This window comes from Solea senegalensis, linkage group LG7, assembly GCF_019176455.1.
Source record: "Solea senegalensis isolate Sse05_10M linkage group LG7, IFAPA_SoseM_1, whole genome shotgun sequence".
NCBI classification, from domain to species: Eukaryota; Metazoa; Chordata; class Actinopteri; order Pleuronectiformes; family Soleidae; genus Solea; species Solea senegalensis.
The window spans coordinates 1,064,120-1,089,261 of record NC_058027.1 but is presented as its reverse complement, the minus strand read 5'-3'; the positions used below and the strand labels follow the sequence as shown (position 1 = coordinate 1,089,261).

Sequence of the window (25,142 nt, the reverse complement as noted above, 5' to 3'; positions counted from 1 at the left end):
CTTTTAATGAACAGCGAAAGATCTTAAGGCGGGCGAAGGTTTCTGAAATACTGTTTAATATTTCACTGACAAGTAGCAACAGAATCTTTAAAAACACTGCCAACTTTGACTTTTCTTCACTCGCAGCATGTAGAAACAGAATTCTTTGCTCTATATTAATGAAGCCTACATGGATTTGGATGACAGACAGAGACATCCAGTATTTTATTTTATGTTTTGTTTTTGATCATGGTCTCTGTTCATGGCTGGTGTGGGCTATAAATAAATCATTGAGGTGGAAAGCTCCTTGATTTTTCACTTTCACAAGACCAGGGTTTTGAGGGAAATAAGGCGCAGGTGACTCAACATCCAAGGCAATGGTGAGAGTTTCTATTTGAGCCGCACATCACTGAGGTTTTCTGGTGTAACACCCCGCTCTCATTGAGCGGTTTCTCAAAAATATAGCAGCATGCTGTTTGCACCAACATTACCCCGTCTAAATGGGCTTACAGGATTTACATCAGTGTTTTATAGATACACATCTCACACTAGGAAAGTGAAGGATTGTCAGCAGTGTGATTGGAAGTCCAAATAATATTGCAAAGATTCTGCAGACAAATTGGCCTCAAGTTTGATTATACTGCATGTATGGGCCACTGTGAGTTAAATCTGTGCGTGTGTGTATGAGGTGTCAAAATCCCTGCTCCAGCCAGCAGGGGCACTGCTGAGTATGGGCTATAACAGAACAACAAGTCCCTATTTCGCTTACTTTGCTTAATATTAAAAAAAAAAAAAATTCAGCAGAGCATCTTAGACATGATTTTAGCTCGACTTAAAGCATGACTAACAGGGGACTTGAAAAATGTCCCCTGTTCAACGTGTAGTCCCCTGTTTGTGAGTGTGTAACGACACCAAAGTCCCCTGTTCTACTGGTTCACAAGTACACACACTCTTCCCAGTTGACCTCATTGACCTCAGTCGAAACCTTAATCATAACCAGTAACTGCCTAAACCCTAACCTTAACCTAACCACAATTCAAATCTTAGCCCTCAACTTAACCAGTTCTTTGGAAATTACTCCGGAAAATGCTCTGGCTTTGGTCTCCACAAGGACAACTACACTACAGTGTTTATGTCAGAAACGGTTGTAAGGATGTAACAAATACACACACATGCACACACATGCACACACACTGACTTTGTATCCTAGAAATTGGATTTCTACAACGAGTAATTTGCAACAAAAGTCTTTGAAGAAGACAACGCTCCACTGAGATTGTATTTTTCTTATCAAAATGCTGCAAATTGTGATTGAGAAAACAAGTTTCCTGCATTTGAATGGATTCTCTAAGAGGCAGTTGCACACACACACACACACAAACACACTGAAAGCAGCAAATTACAGTAAGTGAGCCATGAATAAACTGGAGAACAGGGAAATATCTGGTTACTGACCAGCTGCATGTAAAAACAGATTTAACTCTGAGGTGGATATGTGTAGGAATTAACTTGGAACAGAAATATCTAAACTAATGAAAAATGACTTTGATTAAAGATGATTCATTAAATCCAGTTTGTAAATTAGTGAAGGAAAAAATACATGATGCGCATCAAACTGGTTGAAACGGCGATTTCATCTGCATCACCTCCGCTAAATTGCACAGGTCCTCTTTACAAACCTGTTATTTACTCAAATAATTAGTGCCATTCAGTTTGATTTTATTTATTATATGTATTATATGTTTAATTTAAAACTGAAGGTGTTAATATTGAGCCACGTTTCCATCGTGGTACAGTTCGGTTTGGAACAGTAAAGCCCTCGGTCAGGCTTGCGTGTGATGTGATGACAACTAACCTCACACAACAGAGGACATTTTTTTTTGGGGGGGGGGGCAGTTATTTTGGTACAATTCCTAATGGAAATGCAAATGAAATGACGGAAATGATCATAAAAGAATAAATGAGGGGAACAGAAACACGGATGAGAAAAAAAACCTCAAAGACCTCATTAGAAACCTCTCTCAAAGAAGACCAAGGGCATACAACTAAATAAGGACACTGACTCATCTGAGAGTGGAGGCAGACGTTCACAAGAAGCAGCATGTGTTCTGTCTGCGTCAGCTTTAAAAAAACATGTAAATAAACAAATAAACAACACCACGTCACCATGATGGAAAAGTGTTAATCATATTGCCCACCTACTGGTCATTTATCACCCCTGATATACAGGCTACTTTGCAATTTTAGGTTCACATTTGTGTCAGAAATAAAAGCTCCAAAAATCGTATTTTTAAAAGGTTTACTGGTGGATAAGAGAGTGAAATCTGACACCGTGAGATGCTGTGGGAGCAGAAACAGGCTCAAATAAATAATGATCAAGCTTTTAAAAGTTTGAGAACTAACTTTCCGTTCGCACCATCTGCACGTTTGCCCGAAGGCCTGGACAAACACATCAGCCTCGTTTTTTGGACTTTCTGTTCTGAGAATGAGAAATGACCCGCGGGTCGATCCGCAGTTACCTGTGCGGCAGGGATTACGCTTCAAATATGATTAAATACTGTCAGTCCCACAAGCCGAGACCAGAACCACGCGTTTATAGAATTAAATTAACTTGACTCACACATGAACTTTAATGGCGATATCGTTTCCAAACATCAAACGGAGCCGTGTTGGTTCCAGATGAAAAAGCTGCTGACTCGTGTGTCTGCAGGAAACGCGACGCTCCGTGTTATTTTTAACAGGACGACACAAATATCTTATCAAGGTCTTTTATTCCTGAGGTGACACTAATCTGAGATAAGCATCGCCTTGAATTAGCTGCATATATTTGTTTATTTACATGACGCAGACAAAACACAACAACGTCTGCCTCCGCTCTCAGATTAGTCAGTGTCCTTGTTTAGTTGCGAGCCCTTGGCCTTCTTTGAGAGAGGTTTCTAATGAGGTCTTTGAGGTTTTGTTTTTATCTCATGTGTGTTTCTGTTCCCCTCACTTCTTCTTTTTATGATGATTTTCATGTGGAAGTCAACATGACATCCTGTGAATTAGATCAAAATCAGATCAAACACAAACTCCTGGACCAAAGCTTCAGAACACGATCTAAAAAACTTAAAAGTCAAACATTTAACTGAAAATATACCAATTTTTTCTCCTTCTTCTCTTTCATGATCCTTTTATTTTGACATCATCTCATCTCATGTTCCACTTGAGCCTGGACTGTCTGAGAAACATTACATGAAATAGTTTTATATTTTTAGCCACTGGAGACGCAAACAAGTGTTTGTCCAGAAGGCAGAATAAACGTTAACGCAACATTAACACAAGCGCTGTAAGAACACTTAAGAACAAGAACAGAAGTGGATCTAAGAAACATTCAGAAGTGTTTCCATAGTGAGCGGATTTTATTTAAGTTAAATTCATTTTCGTTTGTTTGTCTCACCGGTAGATGTCACACCTTTGTATATACTGTAGTTTCAAATGATAAATGGAAGTATGTAAATGTACAAGGTTTGTTAAAATCAAATTCTATGGCCACATTATTGTGTAGATTCACATATGTGCATCACAGAGCTCTGCGTGGCCTCTAAGTATCATGATGATCAGAGGAACTGTGTTATTGTCAGACGTGGCAGAGAAGTATGTGAGGGTGGTGCAGGACGTGTATGAGGTCAGTGTTGTAATGTAACAAAGTACAAATACTTTGTTACTGTACTTCAGTAGAAGTTTCACATATCTGTACTTTACTTCGTTATTTATATTTCTGATAGATTTCCTAAATAAAATATGTACTTTTACTTTACGATACATTTCATAAATAAAATATGTACTTTTACTGCGATACATTTCCCTTAACCATCTTCGTTACTCGTTTCTACAAAGTAAAAGTTGAGTTGGTTTGTTTTAACGGCACTGCAGGCACTTTAAGACTTTTACTCACAATAGTGTTCTAAAACGTAACTTTAACTCATTTTCTGGTAAAATACTTGTACTTTTACGCCAAGTATCGCTTTCAAGTACTTTATACAAGACTGTGTGAGGTGCAGTTTGAGTGATGGATGGCTTCATGGGATCACATCTGAGCCGCTTCTTGTTCTCGATTGTGATAGACGGGCTGACAAATGAGGTCAGGCAGGAGTCTCTGTGGACTTTACTGTTTGCAGATGACATTGTAATCTGTAGTGAGAGTCTGGAGAGGAGAGTTTAAAAAGCTATGGACACAAGAGGAGAAGAAGAGAGTGCAGGTGGAGTGGGAGGCGACGAGTGTCAGGGCTGATGTGTGACAGAAGGTTAGCAACCAAGGTGAAAGGGAAGGTCTACAAGACGGTACGGAGACCTGCTGCGATGTATGGCTTAGAGACAGCGGCACTGTGTCAAAGACAGGAGGCGGAGCTGAAGAGGGACAATGGACAGGATTAGAAACGAGCATATTCCGGGGACAGCTCAGGTGGAGATGGTTTAGTGACATGCAGAAGAGTGATGGTGTTTTTTTATGGATGAAGGATGATGAAGATGGAGCTGCTGCGCAGGAGGAACAGAGGAAGACCACAGAGAAGCATCACGGATGTGAGGACAGATGGTGCAACAGAAGAAGAAGAATTATCATGATACAGTACATAAGTACACATATGTGTAGCATGCATGTAGTTGAATATTTAGCTCGAGGTGAGATACGGACAAGCTACTTCACTGCTCCACCAACCAACAGCTCACCGTTAGCGCCGTGAGTCCAGGAGGTGAACCTGAAGCTCTCAGCACGAGAAACACAGTATGGAGACCATGTTCTCGACTGTACACGTCCACTCTCATGACTCATAACCTTGCTGAAGAACAAACAGATAACGAGGGAATCGTCTCCACCAAAGAAACCGACAAGGATACAATGAGATAAATAAGAAGCTGCACAACTCTGTGCAGTGGAGCAAAAACCGAGGAGAGATGGTGGTCCTTATCGCCTCACAGCAGATGCCCACAAAAGCAAATGACAGATTTTTGCATAGTGTTGGTTTCCACCTCAGGCCAAGCACACTGAATGGTTGCTGGCTGGTTGCTAATGGCAGCTCCTGGCCTCTGTACCAGGCTGACAAATCATACCCTGGTGGCTGCGTCTCATTATCATTTTTTTTTGCTCGAAAATCCAAAAGCTTTTATGGAGCAATCTTATAAAAGAGATGACAGGGAAGCAAAGTTTCAGAATCAAAATCGAACTGGTTATACATTAAAGCCAGACTCGAGCTGGTGACTCAACTTTAGATCAATGACAAAGTTGCATAACTATCGTTATCTCCTTTCCAGTATGTTAAAAATCATCAGAAAACATGAACGTGTAGTCACTCGTGCTGCTGAACTTGAATTATTTGAAGAATGGAGTGCTGTTATGACTCCGAGTATGTGTATCTGTAATCTATACATCTATAATCTGCATCTATGATTAGTGTTATTATGCTGACCTTATTTGCACACTGATCCACTCAATACCTACTGTACACAGTGCATCTTGAATATGATTTACACTTTAAGCACTGAGTGTGTGTGTGTGTGTGTGTGGGATGGATCTTTGGAGATAATCGTCTTTGTCCTCTGGCAAAACACAAGCCAGGCCTTAAATAAATAAACATTAACTCCCGTGACCTTTCCATTCAAGGTCGCTTTGTTTTCTAGTTTTCACTCGCATGCATTTCGTCTTTTTAATAACTATTTCTTTAAAAGGGCGACTTTCTCCGCTCCATCAGTGGACTGTATACAGATGGTAACTGACACTGTAGGCACAGAGAATCCTGGAGCCGCGATGAAGCGAATGTTGTTTTCCTCCGTGTGTAATTCAGCGCAGACGTCCCAGTGCAAATAAAACCCAAGTTCAGAGGAATATCTTTTGGGAGAATATTGTAACGTCTTCATTTCACCTCCTCAAAATGGATCGGACCCATTTTTATGTGATGCATTTGCAATTTCAGAGGCATTTGTGAATATTTGATGGCTATTCCTTGCACTAGAAGCGGCACAGACAGGCAGAATATGCAGAGCATTCATAGCGTCGTTGGTACAGATTTACTCTGTCATCAGCACATTTTCTTCCTCTTAATCCTTTCTCTTTAGTTTGGTTCTTTTAGTCTTTCCAAAAGCATCAGTATTTATTAAAATAGTGCTACCTTAAGCTTCTTCTAACGTAGCTCGTTTTCCCTTTGAATTCATGTGTCGCGTGTGAAGTTTTGTGAATACATGAATATCTCTCCATTAATGTTAAATCTTGCAAAACATGTTTTTCTGTGTGCAGGCGTTTGGACGAGTGTACTAAGATTATGGAAAGATGAACTGCATGGGTAATGCAGTGTAGTGTTTTTATTTGTAAGTAAATGCATCTTCATATGTTGCGGTGCTAAAACAGAAAAAGACATTTCACTGAGATACTTCACTCAGTTTCACTGATTCGCCTTAAAAATGCCGTTTATTGGGGGATTGATGAAAAATGAAGATTCCAAATCTGGCAGCAAGATTCTTTGGACGTCACTTTCTGATTTGATGAAGATTTGTTTCTCTTCATCTGTAAAAACATTTGTTTTCAGAGAATCAAATACAGTCGCTCAGAGACGTTTGACTTCATTTACTTCATCACTCATGACCATCCCCCACAATCCCCTCAGCCATCTTCTTCAGCATTATGCATTTTGAATTCTTGTATGAATTTTTAACCTCCGTCGACTGTGTTTTATTTTATCTTAACTTCTGTGTGTTTGATTTACATTAAACATGTAAAGCGAGAGTCAGAAAGGCTATTACAAATACAAATGCATCATCATTATTATTATTCTTAGAATCATTTGACTACACGAGTCGCAGGCGGTCACATTTCCTCACGCTGCGACGCTCACTGGTCGACGCCGGAGCTTTAAATTGTACCCAGAGTGATGGGCTGAAAAAAAAAAAAGGTTGAGTGGTTTGAGAACTACGGAATAAAACACTTTTACAGCCGTCTCATTGCAGGAACACCATCTAAAAGTTTTCCTGTCAGTGATTTAAACCATAACAGAGCTGTAAAAACTTCACAAGTACAGGAGGTGCTGCTCACTTCGGACGCTGATGTGAGGACTTAAAACAAAGAGCAAAAGGTGCGAGAGGCTGAAATGTGATGGAGGAACATTTAAATCTAACTACATGTTTAAAAGAGCATGCGGTTTGGAATGAAAGGGTTTACGGTTCTCATGTAAAGTTATCTGCAACAAGGGATGAGTCTATATATAATAAAGTCAGTATTAGTGTCGGGGGGGGAAATCACTGGATCAGATATTGGAAAAAGAAAACGGAGAAACCCGATATGAGCCTGAATATTACATGAACATGTCACAGCAGCACAGACTGGAAACAATGCTCATGTCGTGGGCTTTTCATGTCTTCTTAACGGCAGCACAAGCATTGTGTTTCTCCAACGGACGATGGTGATGGTGGTAATCAGAGATGAGCAGATGACAGACTCCACCATCAGCACCGGTCCAAAACAGGAAAACTAAACCAACAGACAGATATGATTCCATCTGTGGAAGACGACACAGATGCCTCACTAAGAATAGGCAACGTGCTGTAAAGAGAAATGTCATAAAACATAAAAGCATCTGTTTATAGCTCAGCAACATATCAGAATCTTATCAGGATTGGTTGGATTTTAGTTTTGTAATATCAATATTTTTGTCTGACACGAGAAAGGTGTAGAGTTTTATCGGCAGTGGATATTTGGAGGAAGCCTGAGAACACAGTCAAACACAAGGGAACAAGTAAAGTCAACATAAAAAGACACGAGTTAAAACCAGGACAGCAAACCCTGCTGCTGTCGAGCACCAGCGCAACACAACCTGGTTGTTTCATATTTGACTTGAAAGACTTCAAAGCTGATTCAGATTAGCAGAGGATGAAAGAGACAAACAACCTTTGGAATCATTAGAAAGTCCCGCGAGGAAACTCCTGTCCTGAGGTTCACAGCTGATCTGATACAGTGAGGAAAAAACTCAAACTACTGTTATTATGTGAGTCTGACGACATATGGGTTTAGATGTTGATTTAAAATGCACGTTAGCGTGTTAATCTGGATGCTCAGCGTCATATCGAAAGGATAAAAATGTCAAATTTGACACAATCCAAACATCCTACACGCCGCATGCTTCACCATGCGTACACTGATATCAACTATAACAAACCCCAGCTCCAAATAATGCGCCGGGAGTAGAATTACTCGCATGTATACGTTCAGAACTGGGTGCTCTGCACATGCAAAGACAATAAAAGAATATGTCTGTACACAGAAGAAGTAGAAGCTGGTAGAAAGACAAGGAATGGATGGTGACATGCAAACAACCAGCGATGGGAATAACGGCGCTCATACAAACGGTGTCATTCTAACTAATCTCACTAATTACCGCTACTCACAATGAAATGTGGCACGTTATTATAACGTGTCCATTTCATGCATTAAACATATTTAATAATCCGTGTTATTATAAATAATTGAACATACAGTTGAATTTAAAGTTTCATTTTTGAACATTAAAAAAAGGAAAGCAATAGTTACTTTCCCTGGTAACCTTTTGGGAAAGGTAACTAGTAACTATAACTAATTACTTTGTGCCCAACACTGCTAACAACTAGCCACAAGCTAAAGCTGTTTAACCTGAAATGACCTTGTGGCCACCTAGTGCAGCAGCGGCTGACTCCCGTCCTCCAGTGAATCGACCCCCTGCCGCGTGTGGACGCTGGAACGAGGACAGAAGTCCAATTAAATGCCGGAGTCGAGAAAATGGCCGTAGCTCAACTTAACTGCGCATGGAACTGCATCGACTGTCTGAATGTGCATCAGACGCTTTCAAGGATGTTTTTTTAAAAAAGAATAAAAATGTCCACTGCTGCTGTTGTCTTGTGGCTGCGGCTCATCAGTGCGACGCTCTGCGGCTCCAGATTTGTCTGCATCAGCAGTGGATTAACGATGAGTGAAGGACGGGAAAATGGATTTTGATAGAAGATCTCAATTATAGTTAGCTTTGATGAATCTCGTCTGCAGACCACAGTCATTTACTTCTGCCTTGTTGAGACTGATTGTGTAATCCATCTACCCCCCCCCACCCCCCACCACCCACCATAACCTCACAGCAAGTCACAGCTGACTCAATAAAGATGAATGGAGTGGCGAGGACTCGTGAAGTTCATCGTTCTGCGGGTACATAAATGGATCTGCAAGAAAAATGTTTCCGCAAACACGACTTACTGTGCGTCCTCTGGGTTTAAGGTGAGCTTATGAAACGTATCGCAGCACAGAGGAGATGGATTTAGTGTGCCGACGGTTCACATTTAAAACTGCTGCAAACACGTCGGCGACGCGTTAACTGATTAAATAACCAAAAAATACACAACCTTGGTCCAGATTCTCCACAACATTTGGATGAGCAGCTTTTATTTGCCATCACCTTGTGCTATAGGCAACGTTTTAATATTTTAGAGCCCAAAATGTTTGAATAATTAATGGAGAAAAACTTGAAATGAGTTGATGGTAAAAATAAGAGTTGGCTGCAGCCGTGTTCGCTCCTGTCAGTGATGCTGATGAAGGTGAGATAACACACTGTGCTGGTGCATATTAAGTGATAATTGTGTTGTCACGTACGGGAACTGGATTTGGTTTTGCAATCATTTCATATTGCTGGAATAAAAAAAAGTTGAAAACAGCAGATCAAAGTGACAGCACGGAAAGCTGTTGACCGAAATGTGATTATGCGACGACACCGTGATTAATTACACCCCAAAAACACCGAATTCAAAACTACAGTGCGACAATCCTGCAGGAGGAAATGGCAGCCGGCACCCTCTCATCGGCAGATGAAAACATTTTGCACATGGTGTCGTGGATGTGCTCGAAACACACTTCCTCACTTAGTGCCATTAATTATGAAGAAGAACGTGCAGAGAAGAAAACAGCTGCTGACAATAAAAGCACGAGGCAACAAAACACTGGCGTTTGTCCCGCTGCTGCACTCACTGAGAACACGCTGCAGCGTCGACATGACAAAGACCAAGATAATACTAATTATGAGGAATTACAAAGCCATTATGAGATGAAAGTTGGGGTGGTAGGTGGCCCTTTGTTGACAAACCTTAATTTATATCCTCGCGCTCCGAACACTAGAGTTAAAAAAAGGGAACGGATTAACCGCTGCAGGTCTGTCGTTACATAATTAACTCGTGCAAGTGAGTCATTTTGTCAGTGTTAGTTTTATAGATGTTTGACCAAAACACCGTAATAATGACTCAAAAACTGTTGATGTGGTGAAGCTGCAGCTACTTCCAATCCTTTATAATAAATCATAGATTTTTGCTTTTCTTTATAATCAGCTGTTATAAATGATGTCAGTTGCAGAATTCCTGTGCATGCACTTATTATTAATTAATTATTAAGGAAAGAATCTAATCCTTCATGTCACAAATGTAACGTGTGAAGTAGAACTCACAGGAGTGAGAGATAAAGACCAGATGGGCCTGAATATTTATTTTTACTCATGTATTCAAATGTTCCTCATTCCTCTGGCCTTGGGTAAATATTGAAAAAGAGCAAAAACTTTCCACTGATTTTTGCAGCACTTTTCAAAACACTAAAGTTTTATCTCCATAACTAACTGTTGCCCAAACATGAACATGGAAATATTCATCACAAAGCTGCCAAGAGAACGAGAAATGTTGATTTTGAATATTTTCCAGTGCAGATTTTGTATTTACAGCGAGCAGAAACAGCACAGATGTTCTGATGTGATGTTTTCTGCATTTAATACTATAAATGAATTATATTTCAATGATTTTTTTGCAGACGATGAATGAATGAATGCTTAAAATGAAACCTGCTATAGGCTATTTACTCTTGGCAGCGTAACACACAGTGTGTGATAAGTTGAAAGTACTGATAACGTAAACGCGTGCGAAGTGTTTCTGTGTTTTATAAACATTCACGTGCTACTTTAAGTGTCATAACTATGGAATTATGACACATTAATGTTTATCTGCGGCTTCAGATCCATGCGAGCTGCGACGGTAATCTCACACAGACACGGTCGACGTGTTTCCATCGTCGTAATGAAGCTGCAGAAAACCTGCAATGGACAAAAAACACAAACTACACTAGAACATTTGCAATAGAGTATTGATTTATTTAGTCAAAATTGTCAAGGGATGACCTTTGAATTGACACTCTTGTGAGAGGCTTTTACACGTGTAATTTATTCACTTCATGATGATTTTGCCCTCTGGAGTCAGAATAATTAATTGTGTTCATTACCAAACATTCTCCAGTGCATTTATCTCCCTGTATTTCAATAACTGCTCAATTTATTGGAATTACCACCCAGAAATATCTGCTCTCATTTCATATTACAGCTCCTCACCCCAGGTCCTCTCTGGCTTACACCACAGCTGCAGGGCTGTAAACAGCGAGAGCTGCGAGATGAATCAGACTTGTGTTTATGTTTATACACAATACTCATCAGGTTCTTATAGCAACTCACTATTTTACTACAAGTTCTACTAGTTTTGTGGGTTATATTAAATAACACGAGAAGTTACTGTGCACGCTGCTCATGATACATTTACGTAAGGAAGTCAGAACTGGGAGTCACATGACCTCCAAGTAGACCACGTTCCAGTTGAACATGTTGAGCTCGGGACGTCGCGTGACTCGGTTTCTATGAGGCCGTTATTACGGACCTAGGGCTGGCCGATATACCGCTATATTTTTGAGATATGTAGTTGAAACAATATCTATATATTATATATTATTTTTATGTTGCCTTGCGAACACTATTTAATAAAGCCGACCGCTTCTCTCTGAGCCTACAAGCCTAGTTGAGCTGCTCAATCACGGCCCTTACATGTACGTACGACGTAGTGTTCGTCGCGACAAAGAGAGGAGAGAGCATTGGGGCCTTGATCGACCTCGCCTCTGACGCAAATCACATAACGCACCAAGCTGCGGAGAAACTCGGACTCACTGGTGAACCGGTCTTAATTGCCTTGCATGGAGAAAAAGAGATAATACAAACGAAAAGATATCTCCTGACGATAAAAGTGTGGACTTCACAAGGGACTCTGAGGCTTTACCAAATGACCTGCTATGGGTCGGATACCATCGCTAGAGTGGGTCAAGTAGTAACATCAAAGCGCTTGGAGAAGTTCGTCTCAGGAGTTGAACCGGGGGAGGTGGCTCGCCCAGAAAGCATCGATCTACTGATTGGCGCTCAAATTGCAAGAGATCGGTAAATTGGTGTTGTGGGAGGGTCCCCTGGGCATAACTGTGAGTGGTACGCACCCTGGCCTTGTTGAAAAAGTAAAGGTGACCACACATCTCTAGTTTTTAGCGGCACCAGCTGTTAGCCGCAGATTTCGGCTCCAAGTGGTGTTGGTGTCCGACACTGAGGCTCCTGTCTCCGGGTTTCTGGTCTCCTGTCTCCGGGTTTCTGTTGTACACTTCGGACGCCAAGTTTCAGCTGTCAGCTGACCGGTGAGCTAGCAAGCTAACCCGTTTTGTTCAAAATATCATTATAATATTGCATATCGCCATTCAAAGAAAAAACATTGCGATATCAGTTTTGGTCCATATCGCCCAGCCCTATATGGACCTGCAGTGTCCCGACATCTTCAGCTTCCTGATTAACTTCCCTTCATCTTAAGGCGTGTTTCCATCGCGTCAGACTGCCGGCCACTGATTGGTGCCGTCACAGGAAGATGCGTCCGACACAAGAATCAAGCCGAACAATGCCGAACTGTAGATCAGTTAAAAAGACTTAACAATCCTAAAAATTGTGCATTCATCTCCAACAATTACCAGGGAAATGTCAAAAATCGCAATATTTACCAGAGGAGTCTGGTGGATTTAGAAAGTGCACTGCTGATCTGTGCTCCGTACAATGCAGTTTCATGCAGCCGTGCAATGATAACTCCGCCCCCGTTGAGTAGGTAGTAGTGGAAAACCAACCTAAACTGTGCCGTGCCGAGGTGAGCTGGGACCATAGGTGGAAAAGAGGCTTTATTCCATGCTTACAAAAAGCGTTGATGTCACTGGATGGGTAAGTGTGGCACCAGCATGACATTAGCATTAGCAGTGGGTAGAGTAATGTAAATAGTTGCTGCACAGACTTGTACGTGAGTCTATTACTTACAGAGAGTTATCGCTCCATTTTCCATCGTTCGCTGTGATAGAGTTGCCAATGTCCTGATAATAAAATAAGGAATTCATTTAAACCCTCCGTACCTGATATATAGGCTACATTACCCCCACACACTTTCACTGTCACAGCTGAGTAAAAGATGCAATTTCGCTGTTTACAATACAATAACAATAGTATTTCTATGTATGCAACTTTCCACCAACCCAAAACGAGTTCAAAAATCAATATAATCATTTTTTTATGTTTTTATGCAATCTTTTTATTTTTCCATTTTACCTTTTCCTCTCGCTGCGTCTCTGTTACTGTGATAAACAGGACTCACAGTGAGTCGGACGACATTTTCTGTTGAATAGTAACAGCAAATGGTCTAGATTTACAGAGCGCTTTTCTAGACTCGATGACCACTCAAAGCTGCTTTACACTACAATTAAATAAGGAATAAATCCTGATTTTACAGAATGATTGGCAACCCTACACTCTGAGCATGTTTCAAAGCATCGATTCACCTCCACGGTCTCTCTGGATCTGTGGGGATCTGGTCTCTGACTGTTTTACCATCCCTGGACACAATATCTATCCACCGTCTTCACTCTTGTGATGAAAGATTCCAGCAAAGAGACGACTGTCATGACAGATTGCCTGATTTATGTGCCGTCTACTGTATACATCAAGCTGCATTTCACTTTTTTTGGGCTGATCTGATCAAAGACCGGCAACATTCTGCTCACAATGCTGCCCGAGGCAAAAGGAAAACACTTCAGTAGAGAGTGAGTCCAGTGCATTTATTTTTAAATCTTAGAGGCCATATTAAAGCCATTATTTACTCAGGTCACAGTGTCTCTAATGTTCTGCTGCCCTCATGAAAAACAACAGAAACACATCATTGTGTATATAATCAAAACTGCTATGAACTACAACCTCTATAGTAAATGTATATTGATTTTAAAGTTAACATCATCTTATAGGGCTGCACTCGACTAATAGTAATAGTAATAACAGACTAATAAACTAGTAGACTAATCGACTAACAGACTAGTAGACTAACAGACTAACAGACAAGTAGACTTACAGACTAATAAACTAATAGACTAACAGACTAGTAGACTAACAGACAAGTAGATTAACAGACTAGTAGACTTACAGACTAACAGACTAGTAGACTAGACTAACAGACTAGTAGACTAACAGACTAGTAGATTAACAGACTAGTAGACTAACAGACTGACAGACTAGTAGACTAACAGACTAATAGACTAGTAGACTAACAGACTAGTATTAACAGACTAGTAGACTAATAGACTAACAGACTAGTAGACTAACAGACTAGTAGACTAACAGATTAACAGACTAATAAACTAGTAGACTAACAGACTAGTAGACTAATAAACTAATAGACTAACAGACTAGTAGACTAACAGACTAATAAACTAGAGACTAAAGACTAGTAGACTAAAGACTAACACTAGACTAGACTAACAGACTAATAGACTAACAGACTAGATAGACTAACAGACTAGTAGGCTAACTAATAGAGTAACAGACTAATAGACTAACAGACTAGTAGACTAACAGATTAACAGTAACAGACTAACAGACTAGTAGACTAATTAGACCAGACTAAGTAGACTAGTAGACTAACAGAGAACAGACTAATAAACTAGTAGACTAACAGACTAGTAGACTAATAGACTAACAGACTAGTAGACTAACAGACTAATAAACTAGTAGACTAATAGACTAACAGACAAGTAGATTAACAGACTAGTAGACTTACAGACTAACAGACTAGTAGACTAACAGATTAACAGACTAATAAACTAGTAGACTAACAGACTAGTAGACTATAGACTAGACTAACAGACTAGTAGACTAATAGACTAACAGACTAGAGAGAACAGACTAGTAGACTAAAGACTAACAGACTAGTAGTAAGACTAGAGACTAGTAGACTTATAGACTAACAGAGTAGAGACTAATAGACTAACAGACTAGTAGGCTAACTAAGAGTAGAGACTAATAGAACAACTAGTAGTAACTAACAGATTAACAGACTAAAAGTAGACTAGACTAGTAGACTAATAAACTAACAGACTACAGACTAGTAGACTAACAGACTAATAAACTAGTAGACTAATAGACTACAGACAAGTAGAGACTAGACTAGTAGACTTACAGACTAACAGACTAGTAGACTAACAGACTAGTAGACTACTAACAGACTACAGACTATATACTAAAACTAGTAGACTAACAGACTAGTACTAATAGACTAGACTAGTAGACTAACAGACTAGTAGACAGACTAGACTAACAGACTAGTAGACTAAGACTAACAGACTAGTAGACTTACAGACTAGTAGACTAACAGACTAATAGACTAACAGACTAGTAGACTAGAGAATTAAGAAAACGGCAGCTATTGCCGTCGCTTTGTGTTCGCAGTATGTTTGAACGTGGGATTAAAAGTCTGCAGTTTGTTGGAATGTGACATATGCAGGGCACGTCTGTAAATGTGAAGTGACAGTGACAGCTGTCTGCTTCCGTGGAGAAGCAAGTAACCGTCTCGTGGTGGTGAGATGTGTCATAAATACCTGTGTAAAAAACACACGGTGCCTGCTGTCCGGGTAATAATGTAATTAAAAAAGTGCCACGCTTAATATCATAAATCAAGCTGTTTGCATTGGGATGTAACATTATTACAGTTTTAGATCAAGAACTCTCTCCTGTCTGACTGCTGTATGTCAATAATTAAAAATAAATGTATTTGTCAACATTATGCTTGTAGTTGCTTCCAATGACTTCCAATACAGTACCCTAGCGGTCACTATCTTCATCTTCCTCTCTCTCTCAGCTGTTTCTACCTTCATCACCTGCCAGCACACCTGCCCCTCATTTGCCTTAATTAGCTGCACAGGTCTGGCCCCACCTGGCCCCCCGTCGACGTGACACGCGAGGAGGCAGACCTCACCGACAAATGCTAAAATAATCACCGAAAACCAGGACAGACTTCATTTACACTGTTTAACTGAAACACGGTCCTTTACTGAACCACTCTTTAAATTCATTCCTTCATAACTTTAGCAAACACAAAAGGAAAAGTTAACATGAAGGCTGCATTTCTTTATATCTGATACCAAAATCCGCCCGACACAACGAGGCTGTTAAAAACACATTTGTGCTGATACATTTATCAGCGAGCCATGACCGGCTATTTCAAAAACATAAAGCTCCAACTGTGAAACAAATACTCTCATAAACAGCTCTCGATCGTGACTCCGTTAGAACGATGCTGCTGCTTTGATAAAAAATGTAAAAAACACACACAAACAAATTTGGATATTGCTCGTTTTTCTCTTTTATGTCTTGAGATTAGTCCACACATGTAACGGCAGTGGCATCTCCCAGATAAGGTTCTCCTGTGGTTGCTATGGAAAGAGTGGATTAAGAGAGTAAGACAACCTCAACTAAAAGATTTATTTTCATATTCAGATTTATTCAATTACTAATTTCAACAACCCAAAAATACAATTACATCAAATAATAAATATATTCTTCTGTAAAAAATATACCAAAAACAACCAAACGGTGCAACCACTTGAAACAATTACTCGATTATTAGATTAAACTATTCATCGGTCTGAACCTTTTTTCATTATTAAAACAAGTTTCTGTGTCTCAAATGTGGATATTTTCTTAATTTCTTTTCTCCATAAAACAAAGAAATCATTAAAACTGAATCATTTTGGTTTGTGGACAAAAACAAGACATTTGAGAACATCATAAATTCGACATTTTTCAACATTTCTTGACATTTTATTAAACGATTACTCGATGAATCGAGAAAATCGACAGGTTAAGCGATGATGAAAATAATGGTTAGTCGCGGCTCAGTTTTCGGTTCTCTCAACATTTAGGGAACGTTGGGCTCCTAGTTTTTGGTTTGGTTGTAAAATAACCTTAGGAGAACCTTAGGGGAACGTTGTTTGAACGTGATTTATGGGGTTTAAAAATCCTACTGTATTTTAACGACCAATACTTTGGACAGGGAAATGATTCAATAACAACAAATACCAAGATAATGTTTATACATGTGTGTTATTGTTTCCTAAAAGGTGTTAATAACCACATGCATATCACAATAACGATAATAATAATATTAAATTAGGTTTTTGGCCATCAGATCAGTAAGAAACTCTGCATTCCTTTTAAAACTTTGTCCATTAAACCGTGAAGAACAAAGAAACCGGAGGTGCTGGAAGTTTACGGCGCCGCATACCACGACCTGCGTGCACAAGCCTGCACACAGACTCCACGCTGCACACGTCCACGTTACAAGCATGTGCTTCCACCTCTAACTCCGGTCCATCTGTCCGTCACTCGCTCCCCGGCTGTGTTCACTGCGGTTGCGACGTTCCTCTGAGCATCGGCGGAAACGCTGATTTACTGAGCTCCTCAAACGACTCGAGGGCCGGGTTTGCAGTCGAATAAGCGCCGCGTTAATGACGGGTTCTCACAGGCCGCGTGGCCTTTACGTCAGACAACACGGTGGTACTGCTAATCTGCAGAGGTCACCAAAGCAGCTGCCTGTTCACCATAATAATGATAATCATAATAATTATAGTGGGCTCGCCAAAAAGAGCTGCGTTATTTGATGGATGCACTGAATGAAAAAGCCTTAAAAAACAAAAAATACCTCACAAAAATCCAAAAGTAACTTCACAGTTAAACTACTTTCCAGCCACATTATTCATATATTTGGGTAAAACCACACAAGGAAGCACAATGTCTCTGTCTTTTTGTCTCTGAGCATGAAGCAGAGAGTGCAGCACACAGCCCTCGTGACGGTGGTGGGCGTGTGAGAACCTGCTCCGTCCAACTCACCAATAAATCCTCCCGCGCTGACTGTACTGACTGTACTGTGTTGCTTTGTCCTGGTAACGACAGAGCAACACAAGAGTGTGGAGACGACACCAGAGACTCGTCCCTCTCGCTCTCAGCTGCAGTAAATGTCTCATGCGCGCTCTGTGGCGCCGGAGCTCACGCTCGGCCTCCGCGAGCACTTAAACTAAGTGCTTCACATACATTATACGACTGTATGACGACGCCCCAGCGGATGTTATGTCATGTCGAGATGTAACATGGACCGCTGCTCGCAGCCGTTTACAGGTTTACGTTTGAACGTCCAGCGTTGTGACTGCAGAGGAGGGAACTACGGTGGCCCTCACACACCAGGAAGGATTCTAACACCCTTTCAAACACCTCTCTCTCTCTCTCCACTCATTCTTTATGGATCAATCCATCCATTCTTCAAGTAAACTTACACTCGGAAGTACAAGATGAACCTAAAGTGTGTAAAAAAGGGTTTATTCTAAATTATATTTTTATTTTAAAACTGTTATACACTGAGACAAACTAATTTATAGGGGTGTCACAATTCTCCAAATCCTTACTGTCACATTTAAATCATTTATTAATAATTTTACTTAACAATAATGTGTAAACTGTTATTCTTTACCAGTAAATGTGTAAATCCAGGGTTTTCCACCACTGAATGAGGTCACACATCTGATGCTACAATCACGTCTATATTGCTATTATTATTATTATTAATCGATTACTCTGTGAATCGTCAACTATTTTGATAATTGATTCATCGGTTTGAAGCTTTTTTTCATGATTAAAACAAGATTTCTGATTGTTTCAGCTTCTTCAACGTGAATATTTTCTTCATTTCTTTGCTCCATAAAACAAAGAAATCATTAAAAGTGAATCATTCAGTTTGAGAACGTGAATATTTCCAGGTTTGAAGAACACTGATCAATGTTTTTTAACGTTTATGGACCAAAGGATTAGTTAGATGGAGTTTGTTGTTGTTGTTGTTGTTGTTGTTGTTGTAACATCTACGTCCTCATGATACATGCAGGAGACGTGTGTGCTTTGCGACACACACACACACACACACAACAGTTAACACACCGTGGTTTCCTTGTCGTAAACGTTGTTGCCAAAACTCACCGGGAATGTAAAATACGTCCACACAGAGAAGCAGGAGGGGGCTCGAGTTTGGTCCATGTGTCGCCCAATTCAGCAGTTGCCATGGTTACTATTAGTTGGCAGCAGCTTCAGGTTAGCGGGAGGAGGTAATGTGTATCAGTAAAAACTGTCGCGCCTGCAGGACGTCACTCTGGGGGCGGGGTTCAATCCTTGATTCCACCTCTGCTTTTGAAGGTCAAGATCGTGACACCCCTTCTAATTTATGGGTGGTACGGTCCATTTTGTTTGCCAGTACAGCATCCTAAATGTCACACACTGGACGTTCTGTTTTCTTCGTTATTTGCCACATATATTATTTGTCTCCTGCGTCTAAGCTTTATTTTAAGCACTCAAGTGTACTTTTGTGACTCTCGTCTGTAGACTCTCTGTGTGGTGTTTGACTCTGCAGAACTTTCCATATTCAAAAATGTTCCATGTAGTCCTCCTCCTCCTCCTCCTCCTCCTCCTCCTCCTCCTCCGTTCTGTGTCACATTCACTCTCCGTGTTTGTGCAAATGTCCTGCGTCCAACAGCAACTGTCATGTGAAGGAACACGCGGTGTCATCCAAGGGACAAACGCTGCCACGGGACAGTGCGGTTTGATGTTTCATGGAATAAATGAGACTCATAAGGGCGTAACAGTTACCCAACACAAATCTGGAAGACATTATAATAATGTTCTATGGAGATTTAAAGTTATGAATCAGTTAAATGATGTTTGTTGAAATTCGGCTGCGCTGTCCTGTGAGCGAAGTTATTTGCCTGAGCCACGAAGTGTGAGGAACCTTTTGTTCCTGCCGCGATTATTATTTTTCTCGCTCATTTTTGAGGTATAACGTGAATAAAAAAACTTTAGGTTTAGCTAAAAATGCGATATTAGCATTGGGCGCGAACCCGTTCCTAACCCCAAGGCTCTATAGCACCCCCAGAAGTCGAGTCATGGTCAGCGTGAAATGCTAAATTTTGGATTTGTGTCGAATTTTAACCAAACTTGGTACAGTCGTTGCTCTCGTGATTCCAAACATATTTCTAATGTACTTCCATTAGCTCCGCCCACCCAGAAGTCAGCCATTTTGGATAAACAGAAATGGCTTGTCTACACATTTGAACAAACTTGCACGTGTGAGCTAGCTGCATCAAACTCGGTCCATATGTTCTAGACAACGTTGACGTTTAAATGGCAGAAAAACTACTTTAAAATTCCACTCGTTCAAAGCTTTGACGTAAACAGACCTACGTGAAACTTCTCACAGTCATCGGATATGACGAGCTGCGTACGAGTCCTAGTTCATTTTGTTCTCAGACATTTCAAAGTTAATAAAAATACAATGTTAGCTTAACAAGCGAGGGTTTTCTTTCTGCTCTTTAGTTTCCACTGCCAAATTGAGGCACCTGGGCATTTGTGTGTCAAACTTTATATTTACAATGTCAAAAAGAATTGTTTATACACATAAGTTCTTTGTCTAACCATGTCTAAGTAAAGAAAATAACAGGTAGGCACTTTTACAACTGTTACAACACTGTGACTCCTTCTGAACTCCAGAAGACAAGAGTCAGAAAAGTCCACTTCATTTCTGTCCTCGTCCCACCACAGGGTTTCTTTAGAGGACGTTAACAGTGCACTAATGACTCTGTGGCTCCGGCCAAAGCGTCGCTGACTGCTGACGCCATCAGTCTCTCACAGACTCTGATTATTAGGTCTTTATTCTGAGCAATTATCAGAGGAATCCATAAAACGTGATTCATACTTGAAGTGACGGGGTCATTTTTTTAGCGTTGAACTAAAATGTGCGCGGACGCGACGTCAACAGTTTCAGACGGATTCTGAAGTCAATGACAAGCACGGAGACTTAATGCTGGTGTTAATGACGTGATCTCTGTCATGTCAGCGGCCTGGAGACTCAAATTAAACCGGTACAAACACCAAAGGCAGCCACTAATGATGCAGGCTAACGGTGTGTGAGCTCACGAGGGCATGAATGCAGTCAAAATGTTTCATATGCATGAATTTAAATTAAAAAAAGAATGAATGTCCTCGTTTTAAGTATCAGATTGACCTTTTTTAGACGGAGACTTCAGAATTGGGGAAGACGGGAAAGAAAGGGAATAAGTGCACTTTCCCAAATGTCAAACTGCCGATGACGATTGTGCGATTAAAAATAAATGTGCTTGCAATGAAAAACAGATTTGCCGACTCATTCTTGAGAAATGTTCAGTTTAATGGAAATTTTAAGAATCTATTTACTCATAAAGTCTGTAGTTTTAGTTAAAGTAAGGAAATCGTTGTAAAAACTTTGTCACTTTGCCCAGACTATGATGATACATATACTTTGGAGTCACCTGGAGGCATCTGAGCGAAGCTCCGCCCTGCACGAGCATCTGTGTGCCAAGGTGAAACTGAACCTGCCTCCTTCAGGAATGTTTACCTAAGCTTAGCAAAGAGCCTTTTCACTCAAAGCAGCGTGTGTGTGTGTGTGTGTGTGGATTTCTGTTCCATCTGAAAGTGGGACCTGCACAAAATCACCCCCACTCCACCCCCCCCCTCATGACGACAAGAATAGCTCCTTTAAAGACACAGAGAGAAACTATCCGTGTGCGGTCAAGCGTAAAGAAACGCAGAGAGTGAGGGAGAGGATTCCAGACATTCCGAAAAAGTGCTGAAGTCGAATCATGTATCAGGTGCCGAGAATTAGTTTTCAGCCATTTCATTATCAGGTCAGTTCATTCAGGTAAGAGAGGGGGAGGGAGGGAGAGAGAGAGAGAGAGAGAGAGGGAGAAACATGAGCTGCTGCTGCATCTATATCACTTGCTTGGATTATTGCTCTCAGAGAGGATCGTATGCTGCTTCATGCTGCATTTCTTTAGTGTGTGTGTGTGTGTGTGTGTGTGTGTAGTAGACCGATGTGGGGACACACTTTTCTGCAGAATCAGTGCAAAATAAAAAAATCAACACTTTTCAGTGACGCTTGCACTACATTTAAGTTCAATAGAGCCACACTCAAGTTTCAACTACTTAACTACTCTTGGTCTTAACTCGGTCTCAGTTGCTTTTGTCTGCGTTAGTGATGAATGAATGAATGAATGAATGAATGCATGCAATTATAATCATTATTCTCATTTTCATTCAAAAAAACACATTTGAAATGACGACTGTGTGAAATGTGTGCAGATGTGTGAGATGTTCTCTTCAGTGTGTACAATAAGAACATTGTAGAACCTTGTGTTGTTCAACCCGAGACAGAATGACACCATTATATTCTCCATTGTTGTATTTGTGGCTGATAGAAGTGAAAACTTGGAACCACGGAGCTCTTTTGTGCTTCCTGTGTCTCTTTGTAATCCGATGAGAAGGTGAGGTCCCCATCATTCGACCTCCATCCACCGTCACACCCTGCGAGTAACCTGACCTTTAAAGGCAGTTCCCGCTCTAAACACACACACACACACACACCTGGTGAAATCACCTCGTTATTGTGCGGAACTTTAACATGGCGCACACACACACACACACACACACAGAGCAGGTGTTTGTACCTTGTATGTGCTGGTTGACCACGCTCTCCAGGCGGTCGAGTCTCTCCATGATCCGGAGCGTGTCGCCTCGTTTGTCTCCCTCCAACTTTCGCTCCGGTAAAGGCATCGGCACTTTGATGTAAATGTTGGCGATGTAATTCGTGACCCATCCGACGTAGAGCAGGCAAACGATGTTGGTCATGCCGCTCAGGATCACGCATGTGGACACCAAAGTTTTGGTTCTCCTGGTGCAAGCCATGCCGACATCCCTGCGCGCACAGACCGCACTGGTACCCCGTCACACCGGAGCACGACAGGCGACAGTCGCCCGCGAGTAACGATAATGTTTGAAGAGGAAGATAAGCAAGTTAATTCCAGCGATATCCACAGCGCGAGCCTTGACGATGTCTCACGTCTACAGGTGAAGCCTTCCTTCTTCTTCTCCTTCTTCTCCTTCTTCTTCTCTTTCTTCTCCTTCCTCTTCTTCTGCTCCACAACAAACCTGCGCGTGTTCCAGCTGCATGTGAGGAGGATCAGGGAAGGAGCGGAGAGTCGGAGCGGAGCATCCTGCTGCAGCCAATGGGAGGGACGGAGCGCGCGGAGCGGACTGCCTCCCTGCTGCGAACGCGCTCACCGTGGAAGTGGATCTGACACGAGACGCAAAGTATTAAAACCGCCACAGCGACAAACTTACAACACACGTGTCTCAGCTCCGTCAGTGATTATCGACACTGATGCACCGGAAACTCTCACTCTGTGGATGTTATTGTGGAGCCGACCGATTTTTGTATGGCCGATATAGATCTGTAGAATCAGCTGATACTGTTTTTTTTTTCTCATATAAAATATAACAATAATATAACTGATACTACTGCTCTTGTACATGACTGTATATACATTCAGATAACCCTTTACCAACATTGAGTTTACAATTTCGTACATTTATATAGGTTATACTAGATTATGTTCATATAGTTATAGTTATAATTTCTTACAGTATGTTCTATGTCTGATTGTCTATTGCTGCTGTAACATAACAATTTCTAAATCTGGGATTAATAAAGTACATCTATCTATTGATCTATATGATACTGAATGACTGAAATGCGGAATAAAAGACATTATGTAACATATCTGCGTTAAAATGTCTAACAACTAACAGGACTGATGATTTATATTGTGTTGAGCCGTGTACTTACATTAGCCAACACAATTCAGAGAAGTCTGAATTATCCATTTCTTTTGTTTGTCCTTTAGTGGTTTTCATCTGCTCTAACATCTGAATCGTCACAATGAGGATGAAAATATAAAGAGCGCTCATTTTAAGACCGTGTGCTGACGTCTGTGTTTTCATTTATTCGCCTTTCATCGTCTATGACAACTCATTTGCCGTTTGGCTGATGAGTTGTCACGTTCTGCTGCCGAAGCTCGTCCTACAAAGAGTAAACACACCGGGGAACCAAACATGACAGAAAACAATTCTCATGATCCCACGCTGCCTCTGCGCGTCATTAAACCAGGTCTTTTGTCGTTTTGATTTATTGTGCTTTTCCTCTACATAGCTTGGTTAGTTTTCCATTAGTATAGTACCTCCTCAACGTGGGCGGAGTCATCACTGCACGGCTGCATGAAACTGACACTCCCATTCGTTTTACACACACACTAGTGACTTGTAAAGCTGCTGTTTTTTCAGCGTAACTGAATCATTAGAATCAGTTAATTGAAAAGAATCTTTCACTTCTTCCCGCAATGACCGAGCACAGACTCACAATCGCAGACTTTCAGCAGTGATGTCACTTTAAATATTGAGATTTTAGACATTTCCTTTACTAAATGTTGGAGATTAACATTTAAATTAGGATTTTTAAGTCATTTTACTTTGACTGGTTACTTAGGTGGACATAATCTGCCTCTGCTTGATCTCTGTTTCTCATAGACTTCCATTGCTACTGACTCATCTGCAGCCAGAGGCGTCGCCCCCTAGTGGTTATTCACTATATACTAACCCCCCCCCGGTCGATGCAGATGCAGATGATTATCAGCCCGACTGATAAATTGTTCTACCTCCCGTTTTAATCCTGACAGACAGGAGCAGGTTCTCGCCACGAGAGCTTTTCAAAGCAACATGAAGCAGTGAGAGACCGTACCTGCTGCACGACGGCATCAAATAACGTGAGAGGCGGAGAGAACGAGAATCAGCGAGAATTCCGGGTCATGTTATATTGGTCTGGCTCGTGTCCAGCTCTTTATATGAGACACACAGGATGCAGAGTAGAGGCTGCTGTCAGGCTCCTGTAATTAGACCAGTGCAGGGAAAGATACCAGGACGACTAATTACAGCCGACTCGCTCTGAGGGAACATACTGCAGACAATCTGAACCTGAGGAGCGGCAGTTTAACCTGGTGCAGCAAATTGGTCATTTTCTACCAAACTGTG

General features: G+C 41.0%; 1 protein-coding gene across 1 annotated transcript in view; it reads right to left on the bottom strand.

The window, feature by feature from the left end:
* galnt18b (UDP-N-acetyl-alpha-D-galactosamine:polypeptide N-acetylgalactosaminyltransferase 18b) overlaps nt 1-23,424 on the bottom strand; it is a 78,210-nt gene extending 54,786 nt beyond the window's left edge. Inside the window, exon 1 of the mRNA XM_044030248.1 lies at nt 22,727-23,424. Within this exon, the coding sequence (XP_043886183.1) occupies nt 22,727-22,964 (238 nt within the window). The 5' untranslated portion in view covers nt 22,965-23,424. The remainder of the gene's footprint in view (nt 1-22,726) is intronic.
* Nucleotides 23,425-25,142: the final 1,718 nt, after the last annotated feature.